The 19060-nt window shown below is 42.7% G+C and overlaps 2 protein-coding genes across 3 annotated transcripts in view; both read right to left on the bottom strand.

Annotated features, from left to right (window-relative positions):
* Window positions 1–3256: 3256 nt before the first annotated feature.
* TMEM242 (transmembrane protein 242) overlaps window positions 3257–19060 on the bottom strand; it is a 29156-nt gene continuing 13352 nt past the window's right edge. The window contains exon 4 of one of the 2 annotated variants that reach the window (XM_021693094.2): window positions 3257–3995. In XM_021693094.2, coding sequence (XP_021548769.1) covers window positions 3897–3995 — 99 coding nt within the window. In that variant the 3' untranslated portion in view covers window positions 3257–3896. Of the gene's footprint in view, window positions 3996–11941; window positions 12146–19060 lie in introns of those variants that run through there. The other variant, XM_021693095.1, reaches the window with a different exon arrangement.
* Window positions 9905–11459, bottom strand: LOC110583041 (L-lactate dehydrogenase A-like 6B). Its single transcript, XM_044917287.1, has 2 exons — window positions 10956–11459; window positions 9905–10781 (listed from the first exon to the last, which is right to left on the bottom strand). The coding sequence occupies exons 1-2, from the start codon at window positions 11324–11326 to the stop codon at window positions 10199–10201; spliced, it is 954 nt and encodes a 317-aa protein (XP_044773222.1). The 5' UTR covers window positions 11327–11459; the 3' UTR covers window positions 9905–10198.

The raw sequence follows: 19060 nt of genomic DNA, 5'->3' as shown, positions 1-19060 counted from the left end.
CTTTAAGGGGTGCCTGGGTGGCTCAGTCGGTTAAGCGGCTGCCTTTGGCTCAGGTCATGGTCCCAGGGTCCTGGGATCGAGCCCCGCATCGGGCTCCCTGCTTGGCGGAGGGCCTGCTTCTTCCTCTCCCTCTGCCTGCCTCTGCCTACTTGTGCTCACTATCTCTCTGTCAAATAAATAAATAAAAATCTTAAAAAAAAAAAAAAAGAACGGCCTTTAAGAATGGCGCCTGGGTGGCTCAGTTGGTTAAACATCTGCCTGTGGCTCAGGTCATGATCTCAGGGTCCTGGGATCGAGCCCTACATCGGGCTCTCTGCCCCCCCACCACCCGCCTCCCTGGCTCATGCTTGATTGTGCACTTTCTTTCAAAATAAAATCTTAAAAAAAAAAAATGGCTTTTACCCTTCTGTCATTGAGAACGTTCACATGATCTCTTGCCTGTGTTCACTATTGTTTTGTGTTCTTTTTTTTAACTAAGTGATGCCTCACCAAATGATAATGAGGCAAGCTTCTATGAGAAATACAGATTAGGTCCTGAATCACTCTACTACTTGGGCAGAAAAGTTGAGCTCTATGTGCTTCTTGGTCTAATTTTCTCCCAAACTTAGTTATCTACCATCAGACAGAATTTGCTAACAGCCTCACTCATTATTACAGATCAATGTCACTGCTTGCAAGAGATGCTTACTTTCCTCTTATGTAAGCACAGCCTTTGATAATTAATCCTGATAACACCAATATAGAAACCCCAATACTTGACATATTATTCAATGGCTCTTGGCAGAAAGGAAAAGCATCTCACTTGAATATGATAAAATACTATAAGAATCTGTATTTTACTGCCTTTCGTGAGAAATTTAACTATTTGGAGAAATAATTTTATAGTCTACCTGGCTGATTTTACTTTATACTTAACTATTTGCTTTATTTTTAAAGAAGATACATGAAAATTGGTGACAATATACAATATTCTCCATGAACCAAACCTAGGAGAGATTAAATTTTGCCCCAAGTGAAATAGCTAAATTCAGTGGATTTTAATTACTTTTGTCCCCATGGGCTTCTTTTTTTCTTAATTTCTTATATTTTCCCCTTAGGTTGCATGATTAATTTGCAAGTTGAGTCCCATACTGTCCATGAAGCGAAGCAGAATGTATGACAGAGGAGGTGATTAGGTGCCACCTTTTGACTGAGCACTAAGCAAGGTTTTTCCGACGTCGGCCTGTCAGTCCGACAGAACGAGGGTCACCTGTGGTCACACCTCAGCGCTGCTGGGCCCCGCAGTGGCTCACTCCAACTCCGGATCATTAGAATCCCGGTTTCTTGTGGAGATGGGCAGCTTGGCATCATGTGAGGCCCTTCCTGTGCCCTATTTTTCATTCTGGGGTTGTTTAGAAATCATATTTTCTTGACTCTGAAGATAAGAGCAGCCCATGGATACGTTTTTATGGGGTAGCAATAACTTCCCGGAATGCATGTGTTTTTTTTTTTTTTTCCGTGAATGAATCCCGAGGCCTAGGAAGTCGCCCCGCCCTGCCCATCGCATTTTCTCTATATTGCTTTCTCTAATAGCTCTTTTGGTGCTGAGATTCTAAACGTAAAGCTTAACACTCAACCAGCGTAAGCAACATTCTTATGGAAAGCCGCCTTAATGTTGGCTTACGCATGAAATGGAAATGGCTTGTGTTATCCATCCTTTAAAAAATTTCTAGTGCTCAGCCTCCATGAAATGGATTGCTTATGGGGAAATAATGTCTGTTCTATTCCTTTTTAAGTCTGTGAAAAATGTCATCCTGGTTAATAGGGTGATTAAAACTATGCTCCAGGAGATAAATGTGATTATGTTTGTCATCCTCTACCCAAGATAAAGACAGCAAAGAAGGCAAACTTGAAATTCCGTAACATTTCCTCTCTTCCATATCCAGGAACATTCAGTACTCAATACACAGATGGTACTTCACATAAAGAATAACATTATCTGTTAAACATTTTTCCTTTCCATTAACCAATTTAACAATATGCCTCTGGTATAAAAGCAATAGACAAATGACTAAATCTTCTGAGTTTTGACTGTAGAAAAATATCACTTCAGTCATATTGCTTGTTTTCCTTTAAACTTTCATCTGTGTTACTTCATTTCTGCTTTTAAAATGCAACTGCAGCCTACGCCTGGTGTATTCTAGGGAGTCGGTCCCCGTCAACCTTCCCTCTGCAGGTGATTCACGATCATTCTTATGGGGCCACCTTGCCATCCCTCAAGGACGACAGACATATGAGAAGGGTTTGTAAACATGAGGCATGCCACAGAGGTATGTGTCCGAACATTCATTCCTCAGGCCTCCCATGTCCCAGGCCTGTGGGAATGGAACATACCCACCATGCTCCTAGACTCAGGCCAGTAATATGGACACAACCTGCTCAGTTTGGCTCTTGCCTTTCCTTCCTTCCTCCCATTCAGAGAGGCTAGAAATCTTTTCTTAGCAGAGATTTAGTTAAAAATGAAAGCTGGGTGAAGAGTTTTAGCTACTCCACATGCCCTGATAAATTCCACAGTTCTTTCCTTTTAGTCCTGGATTTTTAACAGGTTACATATGAATCCCAGATGCTGCTTACACGTTTAATTAATTAACAACACAGCAACTTTAACAGGGTAACGCGGTCCAGAGAAAAATGTTACATTATGCACTTGACATTTCATTTAAAAATTTTCCTTAGAACTAAAAGGTTTCATTATAACAGAAAAATTTCAAATGTACTTTATTAAACTGGATTGCTAATTAGAGCCTAAGTAATTATAAAGAAATTGCACTACTGATATCCAACCATATTTTTTGGGATATACTGACATATTAAAGTACTTTCTTTAAAAAATGTTCATCTCCAGTAAAAATAATTGCATGTAGGCATTATCCTCTGTTTTCTCTAAGATATCATGGAGGACCGGAAAGGGATGGGCCTATGTGTAAGAATCCATGAGGTGGCAGAACTAACTACTTAATATTGAGACTCAATACCTAGGTAACTTTCTGGTTAAAAATATTTAAGATAGGTGATAACTGGCCTATTTTTACATTAACAATTGAGATAAAACTACAAACTATTAGTCAATGTTTAGGGACACAGAACCAACTTCTCAAAAAAGAACGTGTTATATCCATTATATCATTATTATTTTAGATGACTACCTTTTCAGGTTAGCATAATCTGTTACTGGCTGCTGCTTCTCTATGTCTGAGAATTTCCAGGGCCTGGAGGTGAGCTCATCAGCTAACTGATGAGCAGGTGCAAATCCAGGGCTGCATTCAGGACAACAGGACACACCTGCTGGGGCCTGACAGACAGGGTTTTCCCGTTCACCTGTCACTGTGGAGTTGGCCTAACAGGAGGGAGCCTTCCATGTCCTGACAATCACATACCAACAAGAAAGGCTGTGGAAACTCATTTAATTAGACACATTGAGGTACCAGTGCTGGTAGGAGTTTGTCTATAAAGATTTTCCATCGTCTGTTATTTTACATTTTTTTTTCAGGTACAAAACTTGGTTTTAGCTGTTACTAACAGAAGTATTTCCCTTGGGATCTTCTCCACCAAGAACTTATCCATATAATTACTTTGAAAGGATCCTCCTAATTTTGGGAAAACCTTAATACACACACACGCCACATCAATGTTAAAGTAAAGCACACAGATTGTGGGCCTCCTGTGTGGACACTGAACGCCATCCATCCCGTGGGTTCAGTCACCAAGGCACTGAACTGTGGCCAAGGCATCCATCCCGTGGGTTCAGTCACCAAGGCATGTTGCTGATGACAAATCAGGGGAGTCCCTTTGCTTCTGTGGCCTCTCCAAAGCTACCCTTGCCATGACAGTTTTAGACTTTCCCCACCATGCTCATCTCATTTGGATTTCAATGTTTCCTCCCACTCAAGAGAAGATTCGGAGTTCTTGGGAATTGCTGGAAATATTGATTGCAGTTTCCTTCGAAAGTCTTTCATCTGAAAGAAGAAGAAAAATCAGTCATCAAAATTAAAAGAAGGGGAAAAGAGTCAAAGAAATTAGAGAGAGACCCTGTTGCTGCCCGAGTGATGCTTCATTGCTTGTGGGTACAATAAAAGGTAAAGACTGCTCCAGCTACCTTAAAAGGAAATGAGACACCTCTTTTCTTCTTCCAAGTATTAATCTATGGGCTTTCAATTAACATAAAACGCCATTCTGAATCTGGAAGGCAACATAATTTAACTTGTCAACCCTCCATGATATTTATTTCCTACCAGAAGAATGCTGTGTATTGTTGGCTTTCATATATAAAGATGGGACAATGGGAGTTCTGGGGTTTCTTGGGGGGGGGGGTTCTGTTTATCTTAAATATACCAAGAATTTTGGAGCCAAAAGGAAAAAGTGGAGAGAAGAAACTCAGTAGGAGGTTAATAAAGAATGAACCAGTGGATGGCAGATAAACTAGAATGTTCTCATATGCCAGACAGCGTTGAAGAATCTGTGTAGAGGTTTTACCAGCAGAGGTGGATCTGGAACCCAAGAGCTGGGGCAGGGGGCTGAAGATCTTCAATACGCAGTGTCAGCCCAGAGCACCTGGCTCCACGTATGGAGTGCACGGCCTGAAGGGAGGGCAACACTCATTTATGGGAGTTGGATAATCTTTACATTAGATAGTCCCAGCCACACAGTTTGATTCATTATTTTAATCTATCTGGTCCTGCTGTGAAGGTATCACTTTAGCACTACAGCGCCGTGTTACGATATTCTCATCAGCCATATCCTAACTGCATTTCTCAAGGATATGGATCCCCTCAATCAGACCTGTGAAGCACCAGGGACTCACTGACAACACCAAGTCATTTCGTGGAGTGGTTATTTTGAGAGTCGGCTAATGTTTTTTTATTTCACTTCATTTTGAAGCCGATTCCTTACCTTGTTTCTAAATTCAGCAAGTGGGTCGTGTTCAGGACTTGTCAGTTCCTAGGCATTCACTCCAGCTATTAGCAGCACAGACTCTGGGATCAGACAGACCTCACTGTTCAAATCCTAATTCCACTACTTGGGAAAACTGCTTCCTCTCTCTAAGCAGTAGATTCCATATGTGTAGAATGGCGATCATTACCTGCTTACAGGGTCCATGGCACGTATGTCTCTCCCTATCCCTGTCTCCCATGCAGCTCTCTAGCTTGTACTGTGGCGAATCCTTCATGAGAGGTTGTCGACTAGAGGCAGTACTGGGGAGGGGTTGGAACTGTAGTTCCAAACAGCAGTTCTCAAATCGTGTCATGCCATTTTGGTTGTCAAAATCACAGGGAACTGCTATTTGCACAGGAGGGGGGCAGATTCTAAATATCTAACATATTGCTTTGGGGACACCTGGGTGGCTCAGTCCATTAAGCGTCTGCCTTCGGCTCTGGTCATGATCCCGGGGTCCTGGGATCGAGCCCCACATCGGGCTCCCTGCTCAGCAGAGAGCCTGCTTCTCCCTCTCCCTCGTGCTCTCTCTCAAATAAATAAATAAAATCTTAAAAAAAAAAAAAAAAAAAGAATTGCGTTGTCTAAAATACCAACATGGCCCCGTTGAGGAATCTTTTGCATAGACTTTCTCAGTTCAAAGACCTCTCTGGCCAGGGTCTGCAATGTGCTGCCTAGTTCTTTCCCTTCACCTTTTACTGGTTGAACATCTGTCACAACTAAACCTAACGACAGTTTTCAAATGGGGAGTCAGAGAGTGAGGACATGAAGAGAATCATTTACCATTTCACCTTCTCAGGGATGTGGAACATGGGCATTTGCTGAGAAGGGAGAAGCTGGGGAACGCAGCTCTACTTCAGCATGGGGACCTGTGTTCTCATTTCCTCCTCTTGGACTGATTTTTTTTTTCTTGTCTTTAATTTCCCAAGTATTGTATCATTTACTTGCTCCCAGAGTCATAAATGAGTTACTGAACCACTGGAAGGAATCATATCTGAAAAAGAGCCAATTAGGAATAGACAGGCTTCAAAGAGAAGTAAAGGGAGGGAGGCAAGTAGATAAAGAACACCATTTAGGCCTCTTCTTTAATTTTACAGCTGTGGAAATGGAAACCCAGAGTCCACATTTAGGTTATAAACAGGGCTTCATGTTGCCTTAAACAAGGGTTTCCACAGCAGGTTTTTAAGTTTGTTCTATTTTTGTTATATGGATAGGAAATGAAAGCTTTTTTTTTTTTTTTTTTTTTTTACCTCTGTCGATTTCTGATATGCAGTTCAGAGGTGTTGGTCTTATCAGTGATACTCTATCACAGGCCAACAGAACCTTCTCCTGCTTAAAAATGTGCTTGAAAAGATTTAGGGGTTGAGTTAATTTAAGCAAATTTAATTATAACACCAATGTACTGGATTCCACAATAACAATGACAGCTATTGCCATAAGCCATGCCCTACCTTATATCCCAAAAGTTTGGTGAGGTTGGGGCATGCTGGGAACTAGTCTCTATCCAGTAACTCAGTTTTACTCTGCAGCATTTTGCAAACTCTGGGATCTCTTCTCTCCTCTTCCCCTCTTTCCTCTGACCAGGGAGAATCTGACCTTGGCTATGGGTCACAGGGCTACCCTTCTAAACAGGGCCACTGTGTGTACTGCACAACTCCAGGCGCTGCCCTCCACAAAGACTGAGACAGGAATGGCACCCCCTGGGCAATGAGCCTACTGCTCAAGAACCTCATCCTTAAGTCCCAGTGTTTGTGTCTGACAGTGATGGGTTGTCATATGATCAGAAAGTATACTTTCTGAAGGCAGTTCTCAAATACAATGTCATGACAGTTGGGAAACCTATTGTAAGTACTTTGTCACTAATATGGACATTCTGAAGACTGGGTAGGAGCAACTTTTTAGATATTAGAACAGATTCAAGATTATGCCTCTAATAATGTTACTCTCATTCACATTACACCAGCTTTTTGAAGGGCCATATAGCTAGTATGCCAGGAGTGAAACATGGGATACTGCTGCACATTTATCATGCATGTCTTGGCAGGAAAAAAAACATGAAGACTTTTGGTCTAATATATGGTGTGCTGAAAAACTCCTTAAAAGCTCAGGATATGTACCCAATTAATTCGAGAAAACCCTTAGAGCATCTATTCTTAAAAAAATAAGCAGTTATTTGGAATTAAAAGCTCAAGTTGTAAAATGTCTTTGCCATTGACTAGCTCATTTAACTTCAATTACCTCTTGCAGGACTTCAGTGCCGGAGGTAGAATGATGAAAGCTTTATAGAACCAACTGATAAGAAAGCCTTTGGATATGTCAATAATCATGTGCCAAGAGTAATTTTGAAAAACCTGGAAATTCAGCTTTTCCATAAAATAGAATAAGACTATAACTGTTACTTGAACAGGAATAAAAATGTCTGCCATTTGAGATTACCTAGGTGCCAGGCACTGTACCAAGCATCAGGCTATTATTTAGTGTTTATAATTCTATGTGGCAGAAATGAGAACCACCACTTTACATATGAGAAACCAGAGGTCAGAGAGGTTAACCCAGCCATGGTGACGTGCCTTCTAAGTACAACTGACTGAATGATGTCCCAGGCTCTTTCTCCATAGCCATGCTGGTTCTGTGACCTGTTAAGACTTGGTACCTCTATAACCTCTAATCACACACCCGCTTACACTAAAAATGACTTCAAAAGCATATATACTCTTACAATGGCTACTATTTTATTTAGAATGGTATGGCAGATTATTATCAATGTTCACTGATAACCAGAGATCATGTACTTCTCGATATAGGGAGGTTATACTTCTCTACCCTCTTGAAGTTAGGTAACCACATGACTAGTTCTGGCAAAAGAAATGTGCATCACTTGCAGGGTGAAGCATTTAACTGCAGCTGTTTCCAGGCCACTCTTACCTTTCCATGGAAATAATGGAATCCTGTGTTACTACAGAGGTGCCTCAAGATCAAAACAATCTGAGGTACGAAGCCACCTTGTGTAGGACAGCTCCCCTAGAGACTCAAGTAAACCCACAGTGGATTTTACAAGAGAAATAAACCATTGTTATTTTAAGCTACACATCTGGAGACTGTTTTTTCAATGTAGTATAACCCAGCCTATCCTGACTGACATAGTGAAGAGAATTACAAAACAGACCTAGGGCATTCTCTGATCCCCCTCAAAATTACACTAAACTTGGCCGAAACACGGCTGAATAAAAACTCAAGGGCTGGACAAAGGGGAAGAGAAACTCTGTGCAGTTAAGCTTAAATAGCTCTTAGAATCAGCTGGAACCACCAAACCACCATTCTCCCCACTTTCAGAGAGCTCAATACAACAATTAGTCCCATTATATGATACTACTTCCTGGGTAATCAGAACATTTCTAGATGTTTCCAATAAAATAGTATGGGAGTTCTGATCACTATGGTAAAGGGTCACTTTTTGGGGTGAATTGCTGTCCTAGGTCTATCAACCAAGCAGGACTGGCTTATTTTATTTTTTTAAATTTATTTGTCAGAGAGAGAGAGAGAGAACAAGCAGGGGGAGTGGCAGGCAGAGGGAGAAGCAGACTCTCCACCGAGCAGGGAGCCCAAAGTGGGACTTGATCCCAGGACCCTGGGATCATGACCTGAGGCAAAGGCAGACCCTTAACCAACTGAGCCCCCCAGGCGCCCCAGGACTGACTTTAGAGAGGAGATGCTGATACCTTTCAATTTTGTTTAGCCCTGCAGATATCCACATGGATCCTGAGATATGTTTGAACACACCATATTATTTAATATTCGATTGCATTAGGAAAGCTAACATGAATTTAAAAATCTTTCTCAGGGCGCCTGGGTGGTGCAGCTGGTGAAGCATCCGACTCTTGGCTTCAGCTCAGGTCGTGATCTCAAGGTCATGAGATGGAGCCCTGCGTCAGGCTCTGTACTCAGCAGAGTCCGCCTGAGATTCTCTCTCCCTATACCTCTGCCCCTCCTGCTTGGGCTCGCTCTCTAAAATAAACAGATCTTTTAAAAAAATCTTATTTTCTAAGTTATTAGTATATCATTTAGGTAAAGGTCTGATAAGCAGCTTCACTTTCTCCTAAACCCACACTGTATCACATGCATAGTCTAGAATCTATAGTAAAGTCAACTGATTTAGGAATAAAAAGTGAATGTGTAACTTTCTGAGAAAGAAAATCTCTGAAGTACTCATTAAAATAACCAATTTTTATGACAATGATTAACAACAGGGCAAAATTCAAAAACAAAAGCTTTCTGTTAATGTGAAGTAAACTGAGCAACAGGGATGACCCTGGAGCATCTTAGGGCCAGGGCCCACTCTGCTGATAAAACCAGGCCTAACAAGAACAGTCTGTAACACGCTTCCTGATTTAACGTGCTAACAGGTCAGAATCTCAGAGCCAGTTCTAAAATAATTTTAGTCAGGCTTTGTTTTTATCAACTCCAAAATTTAAGTATGTTTCCTTTCCCTGCTGAACAAATGACAGTAACACTTGCCATCTGTCAGGCCTCTTTCTAAAAGCTTTACATTTTACTGCATTAAACACTTTATAAGTGCTACCAACCAGATCACTCCTATTTTCATATTTTAACCTAATGATCCTGCTTCACTGGCATCCATACACGAGCATGTGTGTGCCCCTCCCCCCCAACAAACAGGACCTACTTACAGCCTCCGTTTTATAATGCCTTTTTTTTAAGGCCAAGCTGATAGTCACAGGGGAATGAAGACAGCTGACGGCTCCATTACAGAAAGTACTTCTGTATGTACATTTATTTTTACAGTGTAGAGGAAATTACAACATCTTAAAAACAGTATATAAATGAACACAGTAAGTATAAGCCATCCAGAATGAAAGAACATGTACTTAATGAAAATTATCATTTCTGTAACACAAACACCTACATCCTAATCCTTTTTGGACCAAAGAGCAACCGCAACCACACACACACAGCAAGTACTGGTACATTAGTGGTACAAAAACACCTTCTTTGATGCAATCACTTAATAATTGTGGGGGAAAAAAATCATCCTGACATCTGGATACTAAATTAAAAAGCTGGGGGGCTAAATAAACAGGTAACTCACTCTACTTCCTTTCTTGTTTCCAACTTCTAGAAATTCAAGCTTATAAAAAAAAATTAGACCTACAAAACCCTGTTAACTACTATCCCTTCAGTAACTTCAGAAAGGTAGTTTCAAGCAACTTTAAAGCTTGAGCTCCTTCTGGATTTCCCAAAGTGTTTCTGCACTCTTCTTCAGACAAGCCTGTTCTTCAGTGGTCAGCTTTATCTTTATAAGGTCTGCAATACCACTCTCTCCCAAGATACATGGAACACTGAGGAATACTTCTTCGTTTATTCCATAGAGACCCTTAATTATGGTGGAAACTGGATGCACTCTTCTAAGATTCTTCAAAATACTTTCTGTTAAATCAGCTACAGATAGGCCAATGGCCCAAGAAGTATAACCTTTCATTTTAATAATCTCATAGGCACTAGCAATCACATCTTTATGGACATTTTTCCACTGCTCAGGATCTTGATCAGTGCCTATATCTGAGTTCAGATTCTTCAGAGGGACACCGGCGACGTTCACTCCACTCCACACAGGAACACTCGAGTCTCCATGCTCTCCAAGGACCCACCCATGACAGCTCTCAGAGTGGATACCAAGCTTCTGACCAATCAAGAAACGGAAACGGGCAGTGTCCAGATTACAACCGCTTCCAATAACACGGTTTTGGGGAAATTCACTCAACTTCCAGGTCACATAAGTTAATATATCCACTGGATTGGAAACAACAATCATTTTGCAGCGAGGGCTATACTGGGTGATGCTGGAAATCATTAATTTAAAGATGTCCACATTTCGCTGGACTAAATTAAGGCGTGTCTCCCCTTTTTCCTGGCGTGCCCCTGCTGTGATGACCACGAGGCTGGAGTTTGCAGTGACAAGGTAATCTTTGCTGGACACAATAGTCGGCATTTTCACGAAAGGGCTGCCATGCTGAAGATCCATTGTCTCACCCTTCAGTTTGTCTTCATTAACATCCACAAGAGCGAGTTCATCGGTCAAGCCCCTTAACAGGATGCTGATAGCACAGGCCATGCCAACCGATCCGGTTCCTATAATGGAGACCTTGTTGTGATGAACGGCCTCCTCGGAAGTAAAATTCTTGGTAAGCTCACACTTGACGGTTGCCATCTTGGACACGGGGGTGACGGCCCAAGCGCCCGTGAGCTGGAGGCCCGCCGGCCGGCGGGGACACGGCGAATTCACTCTCCCAGCGCCCACTCTCCGGCCGGCCCGCAGGACTCCCACCGCCCATCTCATGGCCACTTACTCCAGAGATGGAGGAAGAGAACGGAAGGAAGCGACAGACAAGCTCTGAGGCGTGAAGGAAGGCGGCTGGTAACCGTTACACGCCCTCCGCTTGCTACCGCGGCTGCGCAAGCCCGTGGCTGTTGGGAGGCCCCTCAGTCCACTACTGCGGCTGCGCGAGGCCGTGGTGTCGGAGGGCCCCGCAGCCCCTACTGCGGCTGCGCTTGGCGGCCAGCCCGCGGGGCATCTCAAGGGCCTCCAGAAAAGTACTCGCCTCGGACTGGGGTGGGAAAAGGGCTTCTCTAGCAAATGAATTCTGGAGTGAAAGTTTTATAAACACGAATTCTCTGCAATCTTTAACGTATATGATGGCTCAACACAGATCCCTGGGATTACTGATTTTCTATTTTTGCTACAGATGCCAAGTAAAAATAATCCCAATAAGTACAGATAAAAATAGGGTTAAGTTTTCTGAACTGTATCCCTGCCGGGAAGAATAAGGTGTGTGTGCTCTGTCTCCAAATGGTCGCCTTCACCATTTCTCTGCATCTGTAGGAGAAGTGGGGCTCCTGTTTTATGTTGTATCCAATTTGAGAACTTTCTATTTGAAAAGGTCCCACTGCCTTTGTAGCAGTCACGACCATGACCCACAGCTGTGGGGAAGTCACAGCAGCTGACAACAGGTGAAGTGGCCGACTGTGCGCTAGCTAGTCCAACAGCGAAAACTCACGGCGAGACGCTGTTACTTCTTTCTCATGCCAAAGGAAAGCTTGTGATTCAGAGTCCTGATTAAAAAGGACTTCTCAAGTCGACAGGTGGGGCGATAGCCTTCTATTAAAATGAAGACAGATCTTAAATGTCCTTAAAATGGCAAATTTTGGCCAACGCACAAATCAGATAACTGATTAAAACAGTAAAACAAGTATTAGCCAGTACACAACAGGGCATCAGTATATCTTGCTTTCCTCTGCATTTCTCTGGTCAGTCTTATGAACTTCCTTGGAAGTTACTAAGAAGATAGCAGCTTTACATCTGATGAAATATATATCCTCTAATAAACCCAGTAAACTACAAAAGTCCAAATAAAAATAATGGCACTTTCTCCCCACTTGTAAATAGAATTCTGACCATATAATCATTCCTCAAAGTTCTCCTCTCCTTCTAAGCAAGCAATATGCTCTTCCTTAATAGGGCTCTTAGCATTCACAGCCCCCTCCCAGTCAGAAAACAAACAAACAAGCAAAAGCATTTCAGTTTCAGAACACCAAATCTTGACAAAATGAATATTTCATATTTTGGCCTTAGAAAGCTATTCTTATTCTTTCTGCCACTGAAATGCCGTCCAGAAAGACAGGAATAATAAGCAAAGGAGTTGGTGAGGGCTGGAAAAGTGTGGCTATTAGTGGAGTTCTTGCAATCCTGTTTCAGTGTGACTCGGCACTCTAGCAGGGACCAGACACCCCCATTTAGAGAGTATGGGGTCACAAGCTCCATGACACACACCATGGTGAGAGCACCACATACCTGAGTCCTCTCCACAATGGTGGTCAGATTTATGGTAACCATTTGTCAAACTGAAAACTGGAATTTTTAAAATGATCATCTTTATTTAATGATGGCTAACATCTTAGAGGGATCCTTTTAAAAGACCAACTTTTGACGGTTTCTTTTATCCCATTCATAACTGAAATGTTTTAACCTGATGCCTGTTCCCACCTTCTTCCTATAATGATTCCTTTGACCAGTCAAGTCATTTTCTAAGATAAGTGTTCTTGAGGATGAAATACAAGCACATAAAGACTCTTAGCTAGATGACGTCTTTCTAAAGTAATTTTCTTTCTAGAGTTTGAACCTCTTCAGAAATAAAATCTCTGACAGCTGCCTCTTCAGTTTTTCCCCTTAGCCACAACTAAATCAATTTTGAGAAAATAACACTCTCCAAAATAAAAATACCTCAAACAAAGCAGCTTTTTATTTACAGTAAGTCTTGAGATAAGAAGGGAAGAACTAAGAAAGACAAAGAGATGTACATGACCTCCAGAGCAGATTTAGGTCTACTCAAAGATGTGCAAAGCTAAATAAATACAGCCAGACAGCTCCCTAATGACCTGTCTTCGGTGGCTCTTTATTCCTTTTGAATGGAAAACCTAACTCAAATTATCTATTCAAAATACAGCATAATATTATAGCTAATGGCAGGATTATGCTTGATTATATCACTTAGGAGGGAGGAAGCAGGAAATGAAGATGACCAGCAAGTCTCTGGACCAGCAATGGCTGCAAGTAAGTCATTCTATTCTTGCTGCGTGGACTCTCACCCCAGCTCCCCTGCCCTTTTCCTATCTAGGAGTCTGGTTCAAGTATTCCATCCTCTCAGTCTTCAATCCCCCAAGCAGAAGTGACTTTTAAAAATCCTACGCCACCAGAGTCTTTTGTACCCCTCTCCATTGTAGGACTTATCACACGTTATTAAATGTAATTACTTGGGAATTTGTCATTCCAAAGAGATCACCTTGTATTTAGAGCCTATCACTACCTTCTAGGACAGAGCTTGGTGAGTGAATTCAGTAAATATTCACGGTAGAAAAGAACGAGTATAGAACCCAGTGAAGTAAGGCTAGAGGGCAGAAAGGTGAGAGAAATGGGAAGGCACAGCTGGAGAATCCGCCTGGTGCCAAAGTTCTAAATTAAGGGGTAGGTAAAATGTGTAGTGCCTGTTTGGGGTTTCTTAGCAAGGCTGATGTATAAATTTCAGATAAAGATATGGATAAGCTAAAAGATTTAACTGTTTTCAAAGCCAAAGCCAATACCTACCAAGTCAGAACATACAAAAAGAAAGAAATTCTACAGTGCTAGAAACACAGTAAAACAAACATGCAATGGCAGAGAGAATATTTTCATTCTTAAAAAAAAATGTTTTGTTCTTTGGAAAGCTTTTAAAAAATAACCACTGCACAAAACTCCTGATATGGAAAAAAAAAAAAGCGAGAGAGAAGCTGCAATGAAAGCAGTATTAATTAATATTGTAAGCTATAAACTCACCAGCAAGCAGAGCATTATATAAACACAATTATTTTAAAAGTCTTCTTTGAGTGATTTAAAAATCATAAAATGCAAATTGTAGTTTTAAGACGAATTAGTGGGCTGTGCTTCTATTGCTCTTACACTAAAATCTATATAACTTTGTAATCCTTGTGTGGGGGTCTTTACAAATACGAGCACCTTAAAGCATTTTCCTTTGTCCGTGATACTAGGAATGCTGGGGAGGGACAAAAGTAGGGCCACAAAGCTTTGTTTCCTGATAAAAGCAGACTGTCAAGTCAAAACACTGCAGTCAACTTCCATTGATGGTATTCAAATATCATAACAGGAATTGGCAAGTTCATCTAACAAAGTACCCAAATCTCACTTCTTCTGTTCTTTAAAGGCATCATCTACACATAATTTTTGATGCACTTAAAAGAGCCACATGTGGGCGCCTGGGTGGCTCAGTCGGTTAAACGACTGCCTTCGGCTCAGGTCATGATCCTGGAGTCCCGGGATTGAGTCCTGCATCGGGCTCCCTGCTCGGCAGGGAGTCTGCTTCTCCCTCTGACCCTCTTCCCTCTCATGCTGTCTCTCATTCTCTCTCTCTCTCAAATAAATAAATAAAATCTTAAAAAAAAAAAAAGAGCCACATGTATTAATCATTCAAAAGGAAATATTTTAATGAAGCACAAAACATGAAAAACAAAGAAACTAAAACTCACTGGTAGGTGTTTAAATAGCCCAAATCGTAGCTTAAAACTGACAAAACTAAATTTTATGGATTTGGGCTTTAACTGCATGGTTGCAGTTTTATGAATTCACTCCAATTATTCTCTGCAGTTGGATTAATAGAAATAATACCACAGTCCTTGATAACAGTTCTATTCATCTAAACAAAATGACATGAAGACTATGTTTGTACACCGAAGTTACCTTCAATTTAGGTAGAAACTTACATTTACCTGAAGATAGAAACTTACATTACCTTTACAGTCTCACAACTGCCAAAACAGATTAACTCCCTGTTGTAACGGCTAGAGATTAGTTTGCCTCAAGACCCCATCTAGGCAAGCAACAGAGCCAGCAGCAGAACAGTAGGAAGAGGAAGCAGTGTTCAGTGGGGACATTAGCAAGGACAAGGCTCAGAGGCTAGAAGGACATGGCCTTTCAGCAAGGCTAGAACTCTGAGTGCAACAGAGAGCCAGCCAGACTCTCGAGCGCAGCGGTGTGGACATTTGCGCCAGATCCCTCTTTGTGGGGCCTGTCTTGTGCAGTGCAGGCCGCTGAGCTGCATCCCTGGCCTCTATCCACTCGATGCCAGCAGCACCCCCACCGTTATGACAACCAAAACTGTCTGTGGATGTTGCCAAATATCTTTCTTCTGTGGGGAGGGGAAGTCAAAATGCCCCCATTAAGAACCAGTGGGTTAAAGAATAAGGAGGAGCCAGATCACAGAGGGACCAAACCATTTCAAGGAACTTGGACTTTATTCTCAAGGGAAGAGTGAGCCATTGAAATGGCAGAAACTGTGATCAGATTTCATCCAACAGGTGTTTACTGGACACATCCTCTGTGCTAGGCACTCTTACAGGTGCTGAGGATACGACAGTGAACAAGACAAATGAGGTCTCCATTCTCTTAAAATTTACATTCTTTTTGTGAGGACACATAAAACAAGAAAATGGTCAATATAACTTCATTTTGCAATTGTGCTGTGTAAAGAAGAAAACAGGATACTGTCAGAGAGGAACTGGGTGGTGGGAGTAAAGAGGCTACTTTATTTTAGACCAGAAGGTCTGGGGAAGCTTCTCTGAGGAGATGAAATAGAATTGGGTTGAAACTCTAAATGCCAACACAGAGCCACCACGTGAAGACCTGGGAAAGGAGTCCCCTAGAAAAGCTGGAGGAAGGTCCCTCAGCGGGGAGGCCGGTGTGCCGTGGGGCGGTGTGGGAGGGGTGGCTGTTGGGCGAGATGAGGTCAGTGGGCAGGTGGGGCTATATCTTGTGAGACTTCTTTTTTAAAGATTTTTAAAAATTTTATTTATTTGACAGAGAGACAGAGAGAGAGGGAGAAAGAACAAGCAGGGGGAGTGGCAGGCAGAGGGAGAGGGAGAAGCAGGCTCCCCGCTGAGCAGGGAGCCCGATGCGGGGCTCCATCCCAGGATCTTGGGATCACGACCTGAGCCGAAGGCAGACGCTTCACCGACTGAGCCCCCCAGGCATCCCCATCCCATGAGACTTCTTCACTGGGAGCCACTGAAGAGTTTTTCAGAGGAGTAACATGATCTGACACTTTACAAATATCCCCAGCTGCTGTGTGGAGGAGAAGTTCAGGGGAAGTCGAGGAGAGGCCAGAAAACTTTCACTATGCTAGGCAAAAGGTGAATGGAGGTGGAGGGAAATGAAAGGAGCCAGGCTGTGTTTAGCAGCACAGCCAACAAGTAGGACTTGCCCACAGATGACATGAAAGGAAGGAAGGGAAATGGGAGAAGCCCGGATGAGTCTCTGCTGGGTTTCTGCCTTGAACAGCTGGGGGCATGGGAGTGACTCGGACTGAAATGGGAAAGACGAGGGGAGCAGCAAGCCGGGAGGGGAGGTGGTGAGGAAACCGAGAGTTCTCGATAAGACACAGGTTGCTGGCGTGCCACTGGGACACACAACTGATGCTGTACAACATGCAGTTGTGGGGCAAATCCGACATCAGATTGTTTAAAATGCCGAGGACTATAGTTGAGGGGACTGAGGGACCGAGCACAGAAGGAAACCTGAAGGGTGCAAATACAAAGCCACTGGATAGCCCATGTTTAGAGGTCTGCCAGGGAGCAGCCAGCAAAGATGTGCAAAAATAGCCAGTGAGGTCGAAGGTGTCCTGGAAGCCAAGAGACAGTGTTTCGTGGAGGAGAGAATGCTCAACCGTGCCAAATATCATTGAGAGGTCAAGTAATGGGGTGATGAAGAGAAGACCCGGGTGTGGCAACACGGAGGACATGGGGACCCTGACCAGCAGTTTCCCCCACAGCTGGGGAAGAGGCTGAAGTGAGGGGAGAGGGGGGGAGTGCAGGCAGTGACCACGGCAGATCGCTCAGGAAATCTTTTCTAGGGAAGGGAAGGAGACGAACGGGCTGACAGGTGGAGCAAGATGAGGAACATCAAGACAGAATCTGTGGAGGCGGGAGAACCTGGAGCATGTCCATACGCACTGCAGTGGAGGGAAAACGGACATTCAGCAAAGGCTGAGGATAATTCTGGGAGCAAGGTCCTCTGACAGATGGCCGTAGTGGGCCTTTGGGAGCAGCATGGACACCTCGCCCAGGGTGACATAAGAAAGGCCGAGTGAGGAAGAGATGCAGGGAGGAGTCTGGGGAAGTTGAAGGCCAGAGCCTCTTGCAAAGTGTTGAGAAAGGACTATGGAGAGGCTGGGCTGGAGGCAGGGAAAACAGAGGTCCGTCGTGACAATCTTGGGACAGGGAGACACCTCCAACTACAATGGCAGTGGGAGTGTGGGAGAAACAAGACTTGGTGAGTGATTAGATACAGGGGTGAGAAAGAGTGTGGTCAGGAACAGAATCCAGCTTTTCTCTCTGGGCAGCTCTATGGATGACGCTGCCGTTCACCGTGAGTGATCCAGGAGTAGGATGCAGGGTGGGGACAGGGTGAGGGGCAGTAAATAACATTCAGGTGGGAACACACGTGATGCCTGCAGGACAACCAAGCATCAGTGTCCAGGCAAGTGGGTCTATGGGCAAGGAGCTCAGAGGTTGACTAGAGATGCAGGCCTAGCAGCCTTCTGCGTGTGGATGAAGCCACCGGAGCAGATGGACCCTGTGAAGGAGAAAATTTAAGGGCAAAGCAAGGAACCTAGCATAAAATGTATAAAATAAGGCAGCAGCATTTCAGAAGTAAATGGAATAGGGGAAGGAAAAATAAGAGCCAAACTAGGATTGAGAAAAATTACAAAAAGAATAAAGAACTATAAAAGGCCAGAATCCATTAACGCAAGAAGCAAACAATAACTGATATATCTAAGTCATCAAAACCTAGTAAAATTACGTTCGGCACAGTCTACATTGTGAAAAGATACATAGCACATAAAAAAAAAAGATTTCTTCTTAAAATTGTTAGAAATTATTCAGTTAGGAAAACTCAATTTGAGTGACCACTTCATTTTTGGGTACACTGGTAAATGAATAATAATATATATAAATATATCAACATACACATATAAAAATGTTTTATAGATTCTTAGATATTTCTAAGTGACCAACCAATAACAGGTACCTTTCACAACAAAGCGTAGGGGGGGAGCGTAGGTTACCAGGTCTTCACTCCACAGTGCTTTATTTAGAGAGATCTGCTCATGGGAGTCCAATTTTCTATGCTCAGTATTAGAAATAAAGACAAAGAAAAAGAAAACCCAAATGAAATCAAGGATACTTCTCTTCGAGTGGAATAAAGCTGGTAACATTCCTGAGGTGATTAAGCCTGATTTGTGTCAGGCTTTGAAACAAATTTCATGGCAGAGCTTATCTTTTCTAGTAATTGTTGCACATTCCCACTTTATAAAATGCTTGCAGCCCTATTTTACTTATAAAAGGAAACTTGTGGGTTTTTAGAAGAGGTATTTTGGCAATATGCCAAAAAAAAGCCAATTTTTTTTTTCCCTGCCCTCTTGGCTTAGGCCAACCTTAGACACCCCCCCCCACAGAAAACAAAATACGA

The sequence above is a fragment of the Neomonachus schauinslandi genome, chromosome 8, assembly GCF_002201575.2.
Source record: "Neomonachus schauinslandi chromosome 8, ASM220157v2, whole genome shotgun sequence".
Lineage (NCBI taxonomy): Eukaryota > Metazoa > Chordata > Mammalia > Carnivora > Phocidae > Neomonachus > Neomonachus schauinslandi.
The sequence above is the reverse complement of the archived record's forward strand: the minus strand, read 5'-3'. Positions and strand labels throughout refer to the sequence as shown.

Coding starts and splice junctions, on each gene's coding strand:
- LOC110583041 (XM_044917287.1), bottom strand. CDS start 11,326: ATGAGATGGGCGGTGGGAGTCCTGCGGGCCGGCCGGAGAGTGGGCGCT. Junction 10,782..10,955: donor CCGACTATTGTGTCCAGCAA/AGATTACCTTGT, acceptor TGTTTCCAATCC/AGTGGATATATTAACTTATG.